Source organism: Sapajus apella, unplaced genomic scaffold, assembly GCF_009761245.1.
Source record: "Sapajus apella isolate SASKATOON/1434 unplaced genomic scaffold, GSC_monkey_1.0 scaffold157, whole genome shotgun sequence".
Classification (NCBI taxonomy): Eukaryota; Metazoa; Chordata; class Mammalia; order Primates; family Cebidae; genus Sapajus; species Sapajus apella.
Genome location: NW_022437097.1, coordinates 751058 through 771133, shown reverse-complemented (window position 1 = coordinate 771133; position 20076 = coordinate 751058). Strand labels below are relative to the sequence as shown.

The 20076-nt window shown below is 39.1% G+C and overlaps 1 protein-coding gene across 1 annotated transcript in view; it reads right to left on the bottom strand.

Annotated features, from left to right (window-relative positions):
* The window catches only part of ZNF782 (zinc finger protein 782), a 44464-nt gene that overhangs the window by 15446 nt on the left and 8942 nt on the right, over positions 1 to 20076 (bottom strand). The window contains exons 5-7 of the mRNA XM_032266346.1: positions 10266 to 10342; positions 9706 to 10083; positions 7543 to 7600 (exon numbers count right to left, since the gene is read on the bottom strand). Of these exons, the coding sequence (XP_032122237.1) occupies positions 7543 to 7600; positions 9706 to 10083; positions 10266 to 10342 (513 nt within the window). The remainder of the gene's footprint in view (positions 1 to 7542; positions 7601 to 9705; positions 10084 to 10265; positions 10343 to 20076) is intronic.

Below are 20076 nucleotides of genomic sequence, written 5' to 3'. Positions count from 1 at the left end.
ATATGAACAAATGAAAAGATGATAATCAGCAGCCATTAGAGAAATACAAATTAGGACCATTAGGAGATGTCACTGCCTATTCAACCACTAATACATAAAATAGCAACAATGTCTAGTACCAGAAAGGATAGGGAATAACTGGGTCCCTCACACATTGTGGTGGAAATACAAAATGGTACAGCAACTCTGGGAAATAGTCTGGTACTTTCTTAAAGAATAAAATATAACTTACCATACAATCCAACAATCAGACTCCTTGGTACTTATCCCAGAAAAGAAAAGCTTATGTTCACAAAAAAATCTGAATATGAGTGTCCACATCAACTTTATAACAGCCCCAAACTGGAACCAACCAAAACGTCCTTCAATAGGTCAATGGCTAATCAATGACATTCATATAGTGAAATACTACGTAGCAATAAAAGGAATGAACTATGGATACACTACAACCTGGATCTCAAGACCATTTTTCTGAGTGACAAAGCCAGTCTCAACACATCAAATAGTATATGATTCCATTTACATAACAGTCTCAAAATGACAAAACTATAGAGCTAGCAGATTAGTCAGCAGAGATTAAGGACAATGTGGGAGAGGGTATGGGTGTGACTATAAATGGATAGCACCAAAGAGACCTTTGTGGTGATATAACAGTTCTGTATCATAACTGCAGTGGTTACCTTAAATCTCCACATGTGATAAAATGGCACATTGTACCAGTGTCTATTTACTGGTGTTGATACTGTATTATAGTTACATCACATGTAACCTTTGGGGGAAACTAAGGTGAGGATACAATTTTTGCTAATTCCCATAAATCTAATTATTTCAATACAAAAAAGACTGCTTAAAATATATGTAAAAATTAAAAACAGAAAAGATTTTCTCTTTAAAAAGGGAACCCAGAGATAGCAAGAAAAAGTCTGTAAAACACCCATCTAATAAAGGTCTGAACGTCTTCAACTAAACAAACAATAATATTAAAAACTAAATGAAACAAAAATGAGCTAAGGATTTGATTGGTCACTTAAAGAAGATTTATGAGTGGCTAAAAAGCACATAAAAAGGGTTCAATGCTATCAGTCATTAGGAAAATGCAAATTAAAACCCAACTAGAATTGTTAAAAACCGTAAGATTTTCCAAATAATGGTGACCAAAGAGTAATGAGAACTCACAGACATTATTCATGAAAATGAAAAACTGTGGAGCTAGTCGGAAAATACTTGGAATTTTCTTATAAAGTTACAGACAAATAAACTTATCAGAAGACCTGGCAAGCCCACTCCTAGTTACTTACACAAGAAAAATGAAAACATATGTTGACACAAAGACTTGTTGTGAAAGTTCACAGCAACTTTATTTATAAAAGCCCCAACTGGGAAAAAAAAATACGTTTACCAACTGACAAGGGGTAACAAATTACAGTATATGCCCACAAAGGAGCAATACTTAGGATAAAATAAACCATTTATACACACATGTGCATGAGTCTCAAAAGAATTACGCTAAAGAAAAGCCAGACAAAAGGGAGTATATGATTTATGATTCCATTTATATGAAATTTGAGAAAAAGCAAAATTATTCCAATAGAAAGCAGACTAGTAGTTGCCAAGGGTTGTGAAGGGAGGGAGGGAGGGAACTCACTGCAAAGGGCTTCAAAAATCTTTTGGGGGTGATAAAAACCTTCCAAACCATTACTTGGATTGTGGTAATCAACTGTATATATTTTTTCAAAACTCACTGATTTGTACAGTGAAAGTTGCTGAATTTTATTTTCTGTTAAATACACCTCAATAAAAGTGACTAACATAAAAAAGGAAAACCAGAATTGCACTGTAGAGGGAGTCACATGGTATGGTATGGAGAGAGAGGGAGGAGAAACAGAACTGCACTCTGGAGGGAGCCCCATGGTAAGCTGTGCTCACCCACTGAGACGAGGTGGCTGTAGTTCTCTAGCATCACATCTCTGTACAGGGTCCTCTCAACAGGGCCCATGTGCTGCCACTCCTCCTGGGTGAATTCCACAGTCACGTCCTTGAATGACACTGATGCCTGTAACAGCACATTTCTGATTAATCTGAGTGTTCAGAATTAGGGAAAGGAAAATGTTTTCGTTAACTAACTCATTATGTTTAACTGTTGAGAATTTAAAATAAAATGGTATAAGGGATTCCTATCATGGCTCTGATTCTGCCTTATGCTTTTGAAATGCATAATTAGCAGCACAAATATTTGTTCTCATGTTCTTATTTGTATTTATTTTAAAATTAAACACATTGTCACTTAATATACTGAGGAAGCGTAGTGCCTTTTTAGGTAAAATTATTATAAATAGGATTCCTGTATACATTTCCCATATACCAACGGATTGTGCTGAGCGCTTTGTGGAGCATGCATTCCAACCTACAGGTCTCTGCTGCAGTAATGGGGAGCCCATGGAGAGATACGTATAACCTGAGAGGTTTCTACACAACCAGATTTATATTTCAGGAGCAATGCTCTAGAACAGGGTTTCTTTAGCTTGGTACTAGTACTACTTATACAGTGGACCAGATGTTTTTTTGTGAAGAACTATCCTGAGCATTTTAGGATGTTTAGCAGTATCCATGTCTTTTACCCATTAGATGTCAGAAGCAATCTGCAGTTGTGACAATCAAAAATATCTCCAAACATTGTCAAATGTCTTCTGGGGGACAAAATCACCCTCAGTTAGGAACAATTGTGCTATATGGAGAGTGGACTTAGCAGCAAAACAAAACCAAAATTAAGAGATGATCTATATTAAAGCAAAGCAACAGAGATAAATAATGGGAAGTGAATCTTTACAGGAATCAAAATCTGTTATTATCTCATGCAGCTGTACACAGAAATGTGGCATGATACATAACACAAAAAAGATTAAAAAGCTCAGATAAAAGAATTTAAAAAATGAACAAAGTCTCCAAGAAATATGAAATTATGTAAAATGGCCAAACAAGAATAATTGATATTTCTGAGGGGGGAGACAAAAAGTCTGGAAAACTTATTTGAGGAAATAATTGAGGAAAACTTCACTGACCTGGCTAGATATTTACATATCTCAATCCAAGAATGTCAAACAACTATTAGAAAATCCAATGCAAAAAGATCTTCACCAAAGCATATAGTCATCAGGCTGTCTAAAGCCAACAGGAAGGAAAGAATTCTAAGAGCACTAAGATAAAAGCATCAGATAACCTGTAAAGGCAAACTTATTAGACTAACAGCAGACTTCTCAGCAGAAACCCTACAAACCAGAGAGATTGGGGGGTCCCATCTTCTACCTTCTTAAACAGAGAAACTGTCAGCCAAGAATTCTGTATCAAGCAAAACTAAGTTTCATAAAATAAGGGGAAATAAAGTCATTTTCAGACAAACAAATGCTGAGGAAATTTGTTGCTACCAAACCAGCACTATAAGAAATGCTAAGAGCTCTAAACCTTAAAACAAAGGTTCTTAAAAATAGAACCTCTTGAAAGCTTAAAACTCACAGGACCTATAAATCAATAACTCAATGGAAAAAAACTAGGTAACAACATGATGAAGAGAAGAGTACCTCACATCTCAATATTAACATTGAATATAAATGGCCTAAATGCTTCACTTAAAAGATAGAGAATAGCAGAATAGATTTTTTTTTTTTTTTTGCTTAAAACTTTTATTTTGAGACAGAGTTTCGCTCTTGTTACCCAGGCTGGAGTAAAATGGCGCGATCTTGGCTCACCGCAACCTCCGCCTCCTGGGTTCAGGCAATTCTCCTGCCTCAGTCTCCTGAGTAGCTGCAGAATAGGTTTAAAAAAAAAGTATCTGCTCTCTTCAACAGACTCGCCTAATATGAAAGCATTCACATAAACTCAAGGTAAGAGGTGGAAAAAAATATTCCATGTAAATGGAAACCAAAAGCAAGCAGGAGTAGGGCATCCAAATTGGAAAAGAAAAAGTCAAACTACTACTGTTTGCAGACGGTATCATCATAGAAAATCCAAGACTCCTCCAAAACACTCCTAGATTTGATAAATGAATTCAGTAGTCTCAAGATACAAAATCAATGTAAAGACATCAGTAATAATGCTATACCAACAACAACCAAGCTGAGAATCAAATCAAGAGCTCAATTTATTTTACAACAGCCACAAAAACAAACCAACCTAACAAAAAAAATGTAAGAATATATTTAACCAAGGAGGTGAAAGAACTCTACAAGAACTACAAAACAGTGATGAAAGAAATCACAGATGACACAAACAAATGCAACACAACTTATGCTCATGGATTGGAAGAATCAATATTGTGAAAATAACCATTCTACCCAAAGCAATCTACAAATTCAATGCAATTCTCATCAAAATACCAACATCTTTTACAGAATTAGAAAAAAATATCGTAAAATTCAAACAGAACAAAAAAGAGCCAAAATAGCCAAAGCAATCCTGAGCAAAAAGAACAAATCTGGAGGCATCACAAGACTTCAAATTATAGTACAAGGCTGGCTATAATTTCCAAAACAGTACGGTACTGGTATAAAGGCAGGCACATAGACCAATGGAACAGAATAGAGAACCCAGAAATAAAGCCAAATATGTAGAGTCAACTGACCTTTGACAAAGCACACAAAAACATAAACAGGGGAATGGACACCCTATTTCTGCAATCCCAAACTTTTTTGGCACCAGTAACTGGTTTCCTGGAAGATAACTTTTCCATGGACCAGCAGCTGGAGGGGGGCGGTATGTAGATGGTTTCAAGACTAAACTGATTGACTTCAGATCATTAGTTAGATTCAGGCATTAGATTCTCTTAAGGAGCACACAACCTAGATCCCTTGCATGTGCAGTTCACAATAGGGTTCCCTCTCCTATGAGAATCTGATGCCACTGATCTGACAGAAGGCAGAGCTCAGGTGGTAATGCTTACTAGCCTGCTGCTCACCTCCTACTGTGCTGTTCATTTCCTAGCAGACTACAGACCGGTACCAGTCAGTGGCCTCATGGATTGAGGACCTCTGACCTATTTAATAAGTGGTGCTGGTAAAAGTGGCAAGCCACATGTAGAAGAATGAAACCAGATCCCTATCTCTTACTTAATAGAAATATCAACTCAAGATGGATCAAAGACTTAAGTCTGTGACTTGAAACCATAGAAATTCTAAAAGACAACATTTGAAAAACTCTTCTACACATCAGCCTAGGCAAGAATTCATGACTAATACCCCAAAAGCAAATGCAAGAAAAACAAAAATAAATTAACTGGACCTAATTAAACTAAAAAGCTTCTACACAGCAAAATAAATAATTGTCAGAGTAAAGAGCCAACCCACAGAATGGGAGAAAATATTTACAAACTAGGCATCAAAGTATCCAGAATTTACAAGGAACTCAAATCAGCTGGAAAAAAAATCCCATCAAAAAGTGGGCAAAGGACAAGAATTGACATTTCTCAAAAGAAGATAAACAAATGTCCAACAAACATATGAAAAAAATGCCCAGCATCACTAATAATCAGGGAAATGCAAATTAAAACCACAATGAGATACCACTTTATTCCTCCAAGAATGGCCTATATTAAAAAATCAAAACACAATAGATGTTTGCATGGATGTGAAGAAAGGGAATGCTTACACAATGCTGGTAAGAATGTAAATTAGGACAACCTCTATGGAAATAGTATGGAGATTCCTTAAGGAACTAAAAGTAGATCTACCATTTGATTGAGCAATCCCACTACTGGGTATCTACCCAAAGGAAAAGAACTCATTATAAATGAAAAACAAACCAGCACACATGTTTGTAGCAACACAGTTCACAATTGCAAAGATGTGGAACCAACCTAAGTGCCCATCAACTGAGTGAATAAAGAAAATGTGGTACCTATACACCATGGAATACTACTCAGCCATAAAAAGGAACGAAATAATGTCTTTTGCAGCAACTTGGATTGAGCTGGAAGCTGTTATTCTAAGTAACACAGGAGTAGAAAACCAAACTGTATATTCTCACTTATAAGTGGAAGCCAAGGTATGAGTATGCAAAGGCATACAGAGTGACATAATGGACTTGAGAGACCAAGAAAGGGGAGGGTGGGAGGTTAGGGAAAGGTGCTAGGGATAAAAACTACCTACTACGTAAAATGTACATTATTTGCTGGGCCATAGGTGCACTAAATTATCAGAATTCACCACTATATAATTCATCTGTGTAACAAGAAACCACTTGTACCCCAAAAGCTGTTGAAACAAAACATGTTAAAGAAATGTTTTTAAGTATAAAGGAAAGACAGCTTTTATTAGGATTATTTAGTCTTGCTGTTTCATTTTAGTTAAGGCCTGTCTTGACTTAGACCCTGGGATAGTAAAATATATGAAATAAAATGTAAAGTAAAATGTTCAGATTCTTAGTTGAAAATTTCAAATACATTTTATGTTAAAATTGAGTCTTTCTAGTTTCAGTAAACATACATTACGAACTTTTACATCTTAATAAATATATCTAAGTAAAGTGCTAAGTAAGTAGGCAAGTTGCATCTTCAGTGTTAAAGTATATTAGCACTAGGATGGCAAAGTTGTATGAAAATTATAATAAATCTTATAATTTGTGTATGCAAGGTGGTTTTAAAATATCTTAATATCTCATTTTTTCTTTTGGTTTATACCTTGTCTCTGTACATTTATAACTTAACATATATTGAGAAAGAAAAATCTTGTTTGATAATGATTAACCAACAATAAACATTTACTAAATCTAAAAAAAGAAAATAAAAAAAGTAAATGATTACAATTTTCTATGAAAATGTAATGACAAAAATTATGTTGAGAAAGTACAAATCCAGTATACACTTACGATAAGAAGCTGATTAACGAACTAATAAATTTATTCAATAATCAAAATCTTCACACAAAACGTCTTTGCAAGGTCCAAATTCATAGGTGAGTTTCACAAAATCTACATACAACACAATTTTCTCACTTTTCTAAATTATTAGGAAGAAACAAGAAAAAAGTGCCCCATTTCCTTTCATGAGACAACCATGATACCATAATTGAACAGGGAAACAGGAAAGTATAGTTTAATCCAGTTTGTGAATACAGAAATAAAAATCCTAAATTATTACCAAAAAAGTGCTAGGAAAACATGTAAGAAGCAACACTCATAAGAAACCACAGTCTATACAGGAATTCAAGTTACTTTTACAAAATCCATTACATTATTCACAATATTTATAGATTATAGGACACAGCTATAGATTTATTCTAACAGATATACAAAAAGTATTTAATGTAATTCAATGTGCATTCATGACTAACATGAAATCTTGGCAAACTGGTAACTGGAGGGAACCTACTAACCCTGACAAAGGTTATTTATCAAAAGCTGACAGCAAATAACAGAGTTCATAGTAAAACTGTATATATTTTCCCCCAAGATCTACTTGATCTATTTCTCCTTTTCCATTTAATGCAAGGACCCATCTAAACCTCACAAATCCATTACGATAGAAATGGGGAACGAATAAAGAAATGTGTTCACCTGAAATGTGTTCATTTTCTGTGACTCTTGGAGAGTGTAGAGAACTGTGAAGCCTCAGCTGCGGGGACAGAAAGAGGAAGTCACACGGTCTGGCCTACATCACAGCTCCTAGATTCACCTCCCCAAATCTAAGCAATCCAGTTGGGGAGCAAGATGCCGAAGGTGACAGGGCCCTTCAGGCCTTGAAAAGGCACGGGAAGCACCACTTAGAGGTGGCACTGTCTCTATGACAACTCTGAAATAATCATGGGGCTTAAACTGCTATTTTTTATTGTGTGAACATGAACTTTTCCCAATTAACAATAATGCACATGCGCTTCTAATGCACACAAAGAAATAAAGACAAGAGAGCATTAGTTGAATTAAAGTACACCACAGGATAAGACATTATTCTTTCATTAAAATTAACTTAGCAGGCACCATGGTTCACACCTGTAACCCCTGCACTTCGGGGGGCCAGAGGAGGAGGATGGCTTGAGCTCAGGAGTTCAAGACCAATCTGGGCAACACAGTATTGACCCTGTCGCTACAGAAAATAGAAACTTAAAAAAAAAGTTAGCCAGGTGTGGCGGCATGCGCCTGTGGTTCCAGCCACATGGGAAGCAGAGGCAGGAGGATCAATTGAGCCCAGGAGGCAGAGGCTGCAGTGAGCCGTGTTTGTGCCACTGCACTCTTGCTTGGACAACAGGATAACACTTGGTCTCCAAAACACAAAATAAGCAGAAAAATATTCGTTGTGCATCATTTAACTATTTTTCTTACTAATACTGTTTACCCTTGGTATAGACAATCCACAGAAAGTCTTGTCAAAAAGAGATGAGATGCTTTAAGACAAACAGTTTTAGTTGTTTTAACTGGGATGTATTTCTCAAAAGGCCCTTTGGATAAGATGCTTTTGGTGACTCACCTGTGGAAGAATGAACGAAACTGTTACCCTCCTGGCTCTGCCACAAACGAGGGGTCCCTGGAAATTCACCGAACCTTTCATGCCCAATGTCTTTAAAGCTTTCAAAAGAGTCAGAAGCAGATAACCACAGAAAACCCTTTATGTATCATCATGCTGGGATTCTATGAGGTAGGGACAAAGTCTCCAGTGTCACATGTGTTAACAGCAGTCTGCATGTGTAAAGAGCAGAGAACAAAGGGACTGGGGGCTATTTCGGGATCTGGAAACACAATCTCCAGTTACCCCTAACCCCAGACCTCCCCTCACAAGCTCTGCAATGATGTGGCCTTTCCTGAGCAGCCTGTCCCTAGCCCCCACCCAGCTCACTTTGCTCTTCTCAAAGCTGGCCCAAACCACCCACTGTCACGCAGTCTGTGGTGGCTTCTGGAGGCTCCACCACAAAGTGTAGCTCATTCTGGGAAGAAGGATCAAGAACTGCTCTGACCATACAAATCTAGGATCTGCTCCTTTGTGGGCTCTTCTGCCGCTGCTCTGAAGCTCGGGAGAGGGGTCTAGGTCTGAGAGGCGTTCTCCTCCAGGTAAAACTGTTCGCAGAGGCCCCTGCTTCCCACTTAGCAAGGGCTAGTTGTTCAAGGAACCGGCGACCTGACTTGAGAAACCATTTCAGTGGCAAAAACCTGACTCTCAGAATTCATTATATCAGACTTTAAAGAGACACCCCGACAGTGCAGAAGGGCCAGGAACCTTGTCTGATCCAAGAGATGTGAAGACACGCCAGAAATTCGGAACACCTTTGACACATGGTAAGATTCCATCTACATCCACTCCCTGAGTATTTGGGGACATGCCACTCTGCTAAGTGCAGTGCAGGCTGCAACGCTGGTTTCAGGCAGGTGTGAATTAGCGCCTGAAACGGGAAATAAGTCACACCTGCCCTCGAACCCCCGGCTCCCTTACTGCTAGCTTGTGACCTAAGCCTCGGTTGTTACGGTATATTTAATGCAGACCTGGTTGTGAGGTTTACATAAGGCACCCAATGAACAGAAGAAAGTGTTTTCTAAATGTAACAGCAGCAGTCGCTCATGGCTTAATAGCCTACAGTCGGCTGTTTGCTTTACAGGCGGTGACTTATTTAAGTTTTAAACCAACGCCATGAAGCACTCATTATTAATACCCTCACTTTCAGACGAGAAACCTGACTTTCACCCAGGTTCCTGCATTGGCCTCGGCTTCCAGTTGACAGAGCTGGCACTTACCCGGGTTTTTCCAGCTCCCGAGCTCAACGTCCCGATGCAGACCCACGGTCCGGGGATTTCGGGCACACTGCCGCCCACGTTACAAACGCGCTTTCCCCTCCCGCCACCGCTCGCGCCAGGCTCCCGCCCCGCACACCGCGGCCAACACCGCGCACCTGCTCCAGACCTGCGCTCAGCCCCAGCCACCCCGGAGCCCGAGGCCGGAGTCCCCCTCCACCGGCCTTCCCGGCCGAGGGCCCACCGGGTCGCATCCACTGGCGCTGGGGGCAGGGATCCCACAAACTTCCCGATTCCCCTCCCGCTCCCGGGCACAAACGCTGCCCTCCAGGCTGGTCCCACGCTCCCGCCCCAGCTACGCTCCCGCCCCAGCTGCGCCCCCTATAATTTCCGAGCCGACGCCGGAGCTTCCCAAACCGCTTCCCGGTAGTCCCGGGAACCCAAATGAGGAGGCGGGGCTCCGGCTGCACAGGCGCAGAAGGGGCCCAATAGCCCCATCCCAGAGTGCTGCGCGGCTAACAAACTCATTCAGGACTACATTTCCCTTAAGCCCGTGTGGTCACTTTCGACGTGACTCCGCGTTTCGGCGATTCAGAACTGGCAAAGATAAAGCTTTTAAAGAGTCTGCTGTTCAGGCTCTCTAAGAGCACGAAGAAGTTAAAGGTTAACTCGAATGCTACTGACAACTATAAAGAGTAGCCCACCATTGGTTCCCAGTTGAACCAGCATTTTTTTTCATAAGACTTTCAGAGGCAATTGGAAAGTTGAATGTGGATTGGGAATTGCAAATATTGAAAAAGAAGTACCATTGCTTTTGTGAACTGTGAAAAAAAAAGAATTTTGTAGAAAAGTTGATTTTTTAAAAAAGGAATCACGACTGTAGTATTAGTGTTTTTATACAAGAAAAATAAAGTGAATTAACCCTGGGTGGGGGGAAAAATGGTATAACTTTAAATTTACTTTATAATGTTATGGATTTTCAACTTGGAACCTCCACCTTTTCTCTTTACAGCTCTCTTATCCACTGACCTGTGAGCCCTGTCCCGGCGCCCCCGGGCGTGAGGGTTCTAAGGCGGGGTCCGACCTGCTGCTGCAGGTGTTAGACTCTGTAGGTGTTAGACATTACAGAAAAGCTTTTGTTTTTTATCCCCTAACATTGCTTCTTGCCTAATTCTCTTATTGTTTCAACATATTTTAATTTAATGTTAATTATCTTAGGTTTCCATGCTCATAACCAGTTTGCTTGCTTTTTGCGGATTTATAATTTTTTTTTTTAATTTCCATAGGTTATTGGGGAACAGGTGGTGTTTGGTTACATGAGTAAGTTCTTTAGTGGTGATTTGTGAGATTTTGGTGCATCCATCACCTGAGCAGTATACACTGCACCCTATTTGTGGTATTTTACCCCTTGCGCCTCTTCCACGAATCCCCCAAGTCCCCAATTCCATTGTGTCATTCTTATGCCTTTGCAACCTCATAGCTTAGCTCCCACTTATGAGTGAGAAAATATGATGTTTGGTTTTTCATTCCTGAGTTACTTCACTTAGAATAATAGTCTCCAATCTCATTCAGGTCACTGCAAATGCCATTAATTAATTCCTTTTTATGGCTAAGTAGTATCCCAGCATATATATTATATATATATAATATATATATATATTACACATATCACAGTTTCTTTATCTACTTGTTGATTGATGGGTATTTGGATTGGCTCCACGTTTTTGCAATTGCAAACTGTGTTGCAATAAACATGCATGTGCAAGTATCTTTTTCATATAATGACTTCTTTTCCTCTGGATAGATACCCCAGTAGTGGGATCGCTGGATCATATGGTAGTTCTACTTTTAGTTCTTTAAGGAATCTCTACAGTTTTCCATAGTGGTTGTACTAGTTTACATTCCCACCAGAAGTGTAGAAGTTTTTCCTGTTCACTGCAGCCATGCCAACATCTACTATTTTTTTATTATGGCCATTCTTGCAGGAGGAAGGTGGTTTTGATTTGCCTATCTGTAATCATTAGTGATGTTGAGCATTTTTCATGTTTGTTGGCCATGTGTATATCTTTTTTTACAATTGTCTATTCATGTCGTTACCCAACTTTTTGATGGGATTGTTTGTTTTTTTCTTTGATGGGATTGATTTGAGTTCATTGTAGGTTCTGGATATTAGTCCTTTGTCAAATACATAGACTGCGAAGATTTTCTTCCACTCTCTGCGGGTTGTCTGTTTACTCTGCTGACTGTTCCTTTTGCTGTACAAAAGTTATCTAGTTTAACTTAGTTCCAGCTATTTATCTTTGTTTTTTTGTTTTGTTTTTGAGATGGAGTCTTGCTCTGTTGCCCAGGCTGGAGTGCAGTGGCACAATCTCAGCTCACTGCAACCTCCGCCTCCTGTGTTCAAGCGATTCTCCTGCCTCAGCCTTCTGAGTAGCTGGGATTACAGGCACATGCCACCACACCTGGCTAATTTTTGGATTTTTAGGAGAGACAGGGTTTCACTATGTTGAGGAGGTTCGTCTCAAACTCCTGACCTCATGATCCACCAGCCTTGGCCTCCCAAAGTGCTGGGATTACAGACGTGAGCCACCACGCCTGGCCTTATCTTTGTTTTTATTGCATTTGCTTTTGGAATCTTGGTCATGAAACCCTTACCTGAGCCAATGTCTAGAAGGGTTTTTTCAATGTTACCTTCTAGAATTTTTATAGTTTCAGGTCTTAGAATTAACTCCTTAATCCATCTTGAGCTGATTTTTGTATAAGGTGAGAGATGAAGATCCAATTTCATTCTCCTACATGTGGCTAGCCAATTATCCCAGCACCGTTTGTTGAAAAGGGTATCCTTTCCCCACTTTATGTTTTTGTTTGCTTTGTCAAAGATCAGTTAGCTTTAAGTATTTGTTTTTATTTCTGGGTTCTCTGTTCTGTTCCATTGGTCTATGTGCCTATTTTTATACCAGTAGCATGCTGTTTTGGTGACTGTGACCTTATAGTATAGTTTGAAATCAGGTAATGTGGTACTTTCAGATTTGTTCTTTTTGCTTAGTCTTGCTTTGGCTATGTGGGCTATTATTTGGTTCCATATGAATTTTAGAATTGTTTTTTCTAATTCTGTGAAGAATGATGGTGGTATTTTGATGGGAATTGCATTGAATCTGTAGATTGCTTTTGGCAGTGTGATCATTTTCACAATATCGATTCTATGCATCCATGAGCATGGAGTGTGTTTCCATTTATTTGTGTCATCTATGATTCCTTTAAGCAATGTTTTATAGCTCCCAACAGCATATCAAAAAGATAATCCATGATGATTAAGTGAATTTCATACCAGGAATGCAGGGATGGTTTAACATACGCAAGTCAATAAATGTGATACACCACATAAATGAAATTAAAAATAAAAATTACATGATCATCTCAATAGACACTGAAAAAACATTTGACAAAATCCGACATCCTTTTGTGATTAAAACCCTCAGCAAGATCTGCATACAAGGGGCATACTTCAATGTAATAAAAGCCATCTATGACAGACCCACAGCCAACATAATACTGAATTGGGGAAAAGTTGAAAGCATTCCCCCTGAGAACTGGAACAAGACAAGGATGCCCACCCTTACCATTTCTATTCAACATAGTACTGAAAGTCCTAGCCACAGCAGTCAGACAAGAAAAAGAAATAAAGGGCATCCAGATTGGTAAAGAGGAAGTCACACTGTCACTGTTTACTGATGATATGACCGTATACCTAGAAAATGCTATAGACTCCTCCAAAAAGCTCCTAGAACTGATAAATGAATTCGGCAAAGTTTCAGGATACAAAATTAATGTAGACAAATCGGTAGCTCTGCTGTACACCAACAGTGATCAAGCTGAGAATCAATATTATTTTTTCAATAGCTGCAAAAAATAAAACAAAATACTTAGGAATATACTTAACCAAGGGGGTAGAAGACCTCTGCAAGGAAAATAACTTTTACATTTTTAATGAGTTAAAATGAGAGGCAGCAGGTACAGTGGAAGAAATCAGTTGGTGGGCACTGGCATCCAACAGGTACTGGACCTTTGATAGTAAGGCTCTGGTTTTGACTTACTAAATTAGTAGGTATGATTATTTTCTAGTTTTTGTTATTAAACCTTAAGACTGTTAAGTAATCCCTTCCATTTCTTGTTAAAGATTGTAAAATTTCATACTCTGTTATCTATGCTGACTGAATGAAGTTAGAGTATTTGTTTCTATTTTGTGACTACCTTAAATAATATCTATAAACAGTAAATGGTTAGTAGTGTTTTTGCTATAATTAAATATAGTAAGAATTACCTTCCAAATTATATGTGAATTAATTTTTCAAACCCTTGTTGAACTTTTTGATTTATCCAAAATTCTGTGCTCAGCAGCGGGAGGTAGGAAGAGTAAGGGCCCTCACTTCGATGGAAAGGCATACTTTCTCAAAAGGGGAATACTCCCAAGAATTAGTGTCATGTGACAAGGGGTGGATTTGACCAAATAGTATACAAAAACAACATTTTTTGGTGTGGCTGCTGGCAAAGAGATTCAAGAGGGTAGACAGAGTCAAGTTTGCTGGAATAAGGAAAGAGAAAAGAAGTATTCTAGGCAGAGAGCAGGAGTGTAGCAGGAAAATGCCCAGGTGCAGGTCAAATGATTATAGAATGAAATTAATCAACATTTGAAATGAATGGAAAGTATTCTCTGAGAGTCACACTTGAGTAATGCCATGGCAGTCTTACTCTTTTTGTTCTCCATATAAGAAAACAGGACTAGAGAAACCTGTGGCTTCCTCACTTGTTGGTGGCCTAGCAGCCCTGGCACATAGAGCCTCTGAATCTAAAACACTTGTTTTGTCACAGTATCTCCTGAAATAATACATTTAGGATTAGTAACTTAGTAAATGCCCTAGTCTTGTATTCATTGAAATAAAGTGATTTTGTACCAATATTATTTAATGCATTACTTTTTTTTTTTTTTTTTGAGATAGTGTCTTGCTCTGTCGCCCAGGCTGGAGTGCGGTGGCACCATCTTGGCTCACTGCAACATCCGCCTCCTGGGTTCAAGGTATTCTCCTGCCTCAGCCTCCCAAGTAGCTGGGACTATAGGTGCATGCCACCATGCCCGGCTAATTTTTGTAGTTTTAGTAGAGACGGGATTTCAACATATTGGTCAGGCTGGTCTCGAACTCCTGACCTCGTGATCTGCCCACCTTGGCCTCCCAAACTGTTGGGATTACGGGCATGAGCCACTGCGCCTGGCCTTTAATGCATTACATTTTATTGCAGTACATAAATAATAGAAATAGAAATTCTCAGCTGATTTATATTGCTTAGGAAACAATGAAATCTAATTTTAAACTTTTCTCATTTATATAGGGAATTCAAAAATCCTTGCCAGGTTTGATGATAGGTACCATATTAAGGGTAGAATAACAACGCTTTCTCAAACATCATCTGTGGAAGTTAAGAGTCTACAATGGGTTTTCTACAGAGTGCACATGATACCACACTCAGGCAGTTCAGGGAGTGTAAGAAATATCTTAGCACCTTGTCATTTTACATTTTAACCAAGAAAAAAGTACACTTTGGTAAGTTCGATTTACACTTCCCTTTCCCTTCAGATATCTACTAAGCATCTTTTTGAAAACTAATGCTCAACCATATTCCTTGATGACAGCGCAGACAGACAGCCTCATCCTACAGTGACAGTAAAATAGTGAGAACAATGATAATGCCAAGGGACAGGCATTAAAATTATTTCCACCATTTGGTTGTCCTTTTCAGCAATCAGTTAAGAAATTGGAATCAACTATATATTGATATCCAGATTCTAAATATTAAGTATCAATTTCTCTTTTAATCTTAGATGTCATGGTAGAAGGAAAAATCAGTTAGCAAATAAACAATCCCAGAAAAAGTGTAACTATTTATTTGATGCCTTTTTGCCATAAGACAATGTTGAACACAATGAGAAGGTAGGTTCCCTTTATGAATTTTTTTTGTGAAAAATTAGTTTTTAAATGAGTTACAGGCCTAGATCAATGTATACTATTTTGGACCCTAATCTTGAAAAAAGGAACAGCTTTTTCTCTTAGCTGGCACCATTGTGTACCTGCATTTGAATTTCCCTTATTGTGCATGAGCGCCTCATGGGCCACAAAGATACACTTTGAGAGCACCCTAAGGTGAAGTTTATTTTATTTTTATTATTTATTTATTTATTTATTTTGAGACAGAGTCTCACTCTGTCACCAGGCGCCAGGCTGGAGTGCAGTGGCAGGAACTCAGCTCACTGCAACCTCCGCCTCCTGGGTTCAAGCAAGTCTCCTGCCTCAGCCTCTGGAGGAGCTGGGACTACAAGCGTGCGCCACCACGCCGAGCTAATTTTTGTATTTTTAGTAGAGACGGGGTTTCACCATGTTGGCCAGGATGGTCTCGATCTCTTGACCTCATGATCTGCCCGCCTCGGCCTCCCAAAGTGCTGGGATTATAGGCATGAGCCACCGTGCCCAGCCCCGAAGTTTATTTTAAAAGGAACAACAACAACAATACCACCAGCAGCTCCATTGGGGCTGTCCAGAATACATCATTATCGTCTCCTTGGATTATGAGTGTTGGTTTTTAGAACACAGTTTGGAAAGTGCTAACTTAGAATATTAACGTCTTTATCTTTAATTTTACTTTTTATTCTATAAATATAACTAACTTAAAAACAATTTTGTTCCTAATGTGCTTGTTTTTAGCTAATTCAATTGTCAGTAACTTTTACTTGAAAAAATGTCAGGTTTATGCTTATAATGTCACTTTCCTCTCTCACTTATAAAAATAGTTGAGATAAAATTGTGTTTCAGCAAAAAGTGGACTCAAGCTCTGTCTCAAGCCCAGAGCTTTGGGACCTATTGAGTCATCACTAAATGTCTGTATTCAGCCAAGTCTGTAAATAAAATAAATAAATAAATATACTTTGGCTAGAGTCCCTGGTTTCTTTTGGATTCAAAAGATTTTGATGTGTTAGTGTACAATCCAAAAGTAGTTTTAAAGATTAATCTTGCTCAAACAAATAAATGTCATGCTTTTATCCCCATTTTACTGAGCTTTAGAAGCCTGCTTTTGGAAGCAATTAAGTTTTAATTTGCCATCAGCAAGTTTGAGAAGTGATCATTTGGTATATTGACTATTGGTGAAATAAAGGTTTATTGAGCAAATGAATAAGGAAAATGCCTTTAAGAAAAGATTTAGAAAAATGTTTATCATGGGTTAGTAGTGCATTGTTGTTAATGGATAGGTGGAACTTATTGGGATCACTTATGCCAGGTTGTTTTCAAATATATGTCTGCAAACCAATGTATGTTTCCACCGCCTTCCTATTTCTAGGCACTGAGAAGCCTTTTAGGAAAATAAGAATGAATGTGAGGCTTTTTTTTTTTTTTTTTTGAGACAAAGTCTCACTCTGTCACCAGGCTGGAGTGCAGTGGTGCGATCTCAGCTCACTGCAACCTCCACCTCCCAGGTTCAAGCAATTCACCTGCCTCAGCCTCCTGAGTAGCTAGGACTACAGGCGCGTGCCACCACACCTGGCTAGTTTTTTGTATTTTTTATTTTTGGAAAGATGAGGTTTCACTGTGTTGGCCAGAATGATCTCTATCTCCTGACCTCATAATCTGCCTGCCTCGGCCTCCAAGTCCTGGGATTACAGGCGTGAGCCACCACACCCGGCTGGATGTGAGGCATCTTTATATGGGGAAAAGCATCCCAGAAGCTTCTGGTTTTAACCCCAACTCAATCATCCCAAACTTTGCTGCACATTGAAATCAACTAGGAAACTTTTAACAGCAACCCTGAAGTCATACCCAATGCTAATTAAATCAAAATGTCTCATATTGAAAGTGAGGCAGTTATTAAAGCCCCTCTGGTGATTTTAGTGTGCAGCAAAGTTTGAGAGCCACCGCCTCATTTGAGTTTAAGGTGACAAACTGTTTCTATTTGGTGGGAACTTGGGCAAGTCAGTTTTAAGGTTTGTTACCCTTAACTGTAAAATGAGTGTGGATTAAATGTCATGTAAGGTCATTGGTCCTTTTCAGCAGGTAACATCAAATTCTGTGTTTTTAAAGTTATTTCAAAGATGAAAACTACTTGAAACACTATAGACATATCCATCTTAAATGTTAATATTACAGGCTTTTAAAAAAGTGCTAATATTGTATAGACCTACTATTGAAATTCAGATTTGCCTTCCCTCAATTATTTTGAGTCTCATTCTAGATGGTGAGAGCAAATGAAAGCACGTAGCTTACTTAGAGAACCTCTTGTTTTCTGATACACAGCATCTGTGGATAACTTAGGGAAACAGTAACATAAATCTGAAGAGTTGTGTCTGTTCAGAAATATTTCACTTGAACTAAGTGAAAGTACCTGCCATTAATTTTGCACTGTGTTGTGTTACACTGCATCGTTAGCACTGCTTACTGTAGGATTGCTGTACCTAGCATTGATTTCATGTGCACTTATGTTTATGAACACATTTTGTAATCATTATGTAAAAATGATTTTGAATAATTTTATTTGTTATAAAGCACTTTTATTATGTATTTTTAGGGAAATAATTTAAAAAAATGGGTGTGTAGGAGATAGTGAACTGAACTAAAGACATCTTAAAAAAGAAAACACTACCGTATGGCTTAAATTTAAGCATATGTACACATTGATATAAATTGCATGAGTGGGCGAAATCCCTGGTAGAGAGGAAGAAAATCTTCAGAAAGAGGTGATTGTGGGAACAGTGCTCAGCAATAGTGAGATGGGATCAATTTCACTGAGGGAAGAGCTGGCATCAGTGGGCATAAAGACTTCTCAAACTTGGCTGGGCACGGTGGCTCATGCCTGTAATCCCAGCACTTTGGGGGGCTGAGGTGGGTAGATCATAAGGTCAGGAGTTCAAGACCTGCCTGGCCAACATGGTGAAACCCTGTCTCTACTAAAAACACAAAAAATTAGCTGGCCATGGTGGCATGCACCTGTAGTCTCAGCTACTCGGGAGTCTGAGGCAGGAGAATTGCTTGAGCCTAGGAGGCAGAGGTTGCAGAGAGCCAAGATGGTGCCACTGCACTCCAGCCTGGGTGACAGAGTGAGACTCTGTCTGAAAAATTGCAACAAAAAAAAAAAAGTTCTCAAACTCACCCAGAGGGGCATGTGGCATGGATGAGTGTCAGCAGGTCAGCAGCTTAGTAGGAAAGAGGGCGGGAAGTAGGGGCTTGCCAATGTTGTTTCAGTGCCCTCTGATTCCTGTGCAGTTGAACTCAGGGAGGGAGATTCATTCTTGAAATACTTGAGAGTGCAGCAGAGTTTGGGAGAAAAAGGGAGCAGAATCTCTGTAAAACATGTCATGTTCAATAGCCATTTGTTTTTGAAAACATATTTGAGTTTGGTAGCTCAGATCTGGCAACGTTCTCCCATCTGATAACCTTCAGACAAGAAATAAACTTGCTTAAAATAAATGTTTTCCTTTGATTTAAAGAATTCGAGCAACTCATGGACGTACTCTTCTGCGGAGTGCGCTCTGAGGTAACAACACCTCATATCTCACCTTTAATCTTTATTCACCTGTGCACTTTACCCAATTCTTTGTAAGACCGATGTTAAGAGAGAGGTAAAGTAATTCATGAGATTGTCTCACAAGCTGCTTGGCAGGTTTAGCGGAATCCCAGGGATACAGATACTGGCAGCTGTTTTCCCCTTAAAACCAACAGAAATGTCTAAGTCGCAGATAATGGAAGACAGGAAAATTGTTAGGAAGTGATTATGAAGATGTGAGAAATAGGGCTGTGGGAAGGACCATCCTTTATATACGTGCATTCCTTATCAAGCAAGAACTGAATATGGGGAATGTTTAAAACCCCGAATACCTGTGTCTGCCAGGCTGCTCTGCACACCAGCCACTGGGTGGCTCTCTTCACCAGTGATCTTTAAAGCCAGTGCCACAGGAGGGTGAGTTTTGGTGAAAAGGAGATTAACACTTGCTCACCATTACATGGGTTTTGCATATCCAAGCTTGATGTACTTGTAAAGTTTCCATCTGCCTACTAGCTGGGTGTGAGACATTACATGTGGTAGACACTTGAGGATTTACTGAACGACTTTAATCCACACTGGGCCTGTGTGTGTGCTGCCTTCTATGAGTGTGAAGGTGACAACACTGCCTCTTTCCATGATGCCTTTGTCTGAGACCGTCGTTCTTGTGACCAAAATTGGGCAGTAAATTTCTATGAGCACAGTAGGTAGCAGAAGTATCTTACCTATGATTGTGATACGGCCCCTTGCTTTGCCTGATCAAGCAACATTTCTGTAGAATGTAAGAATAAAAGCCAC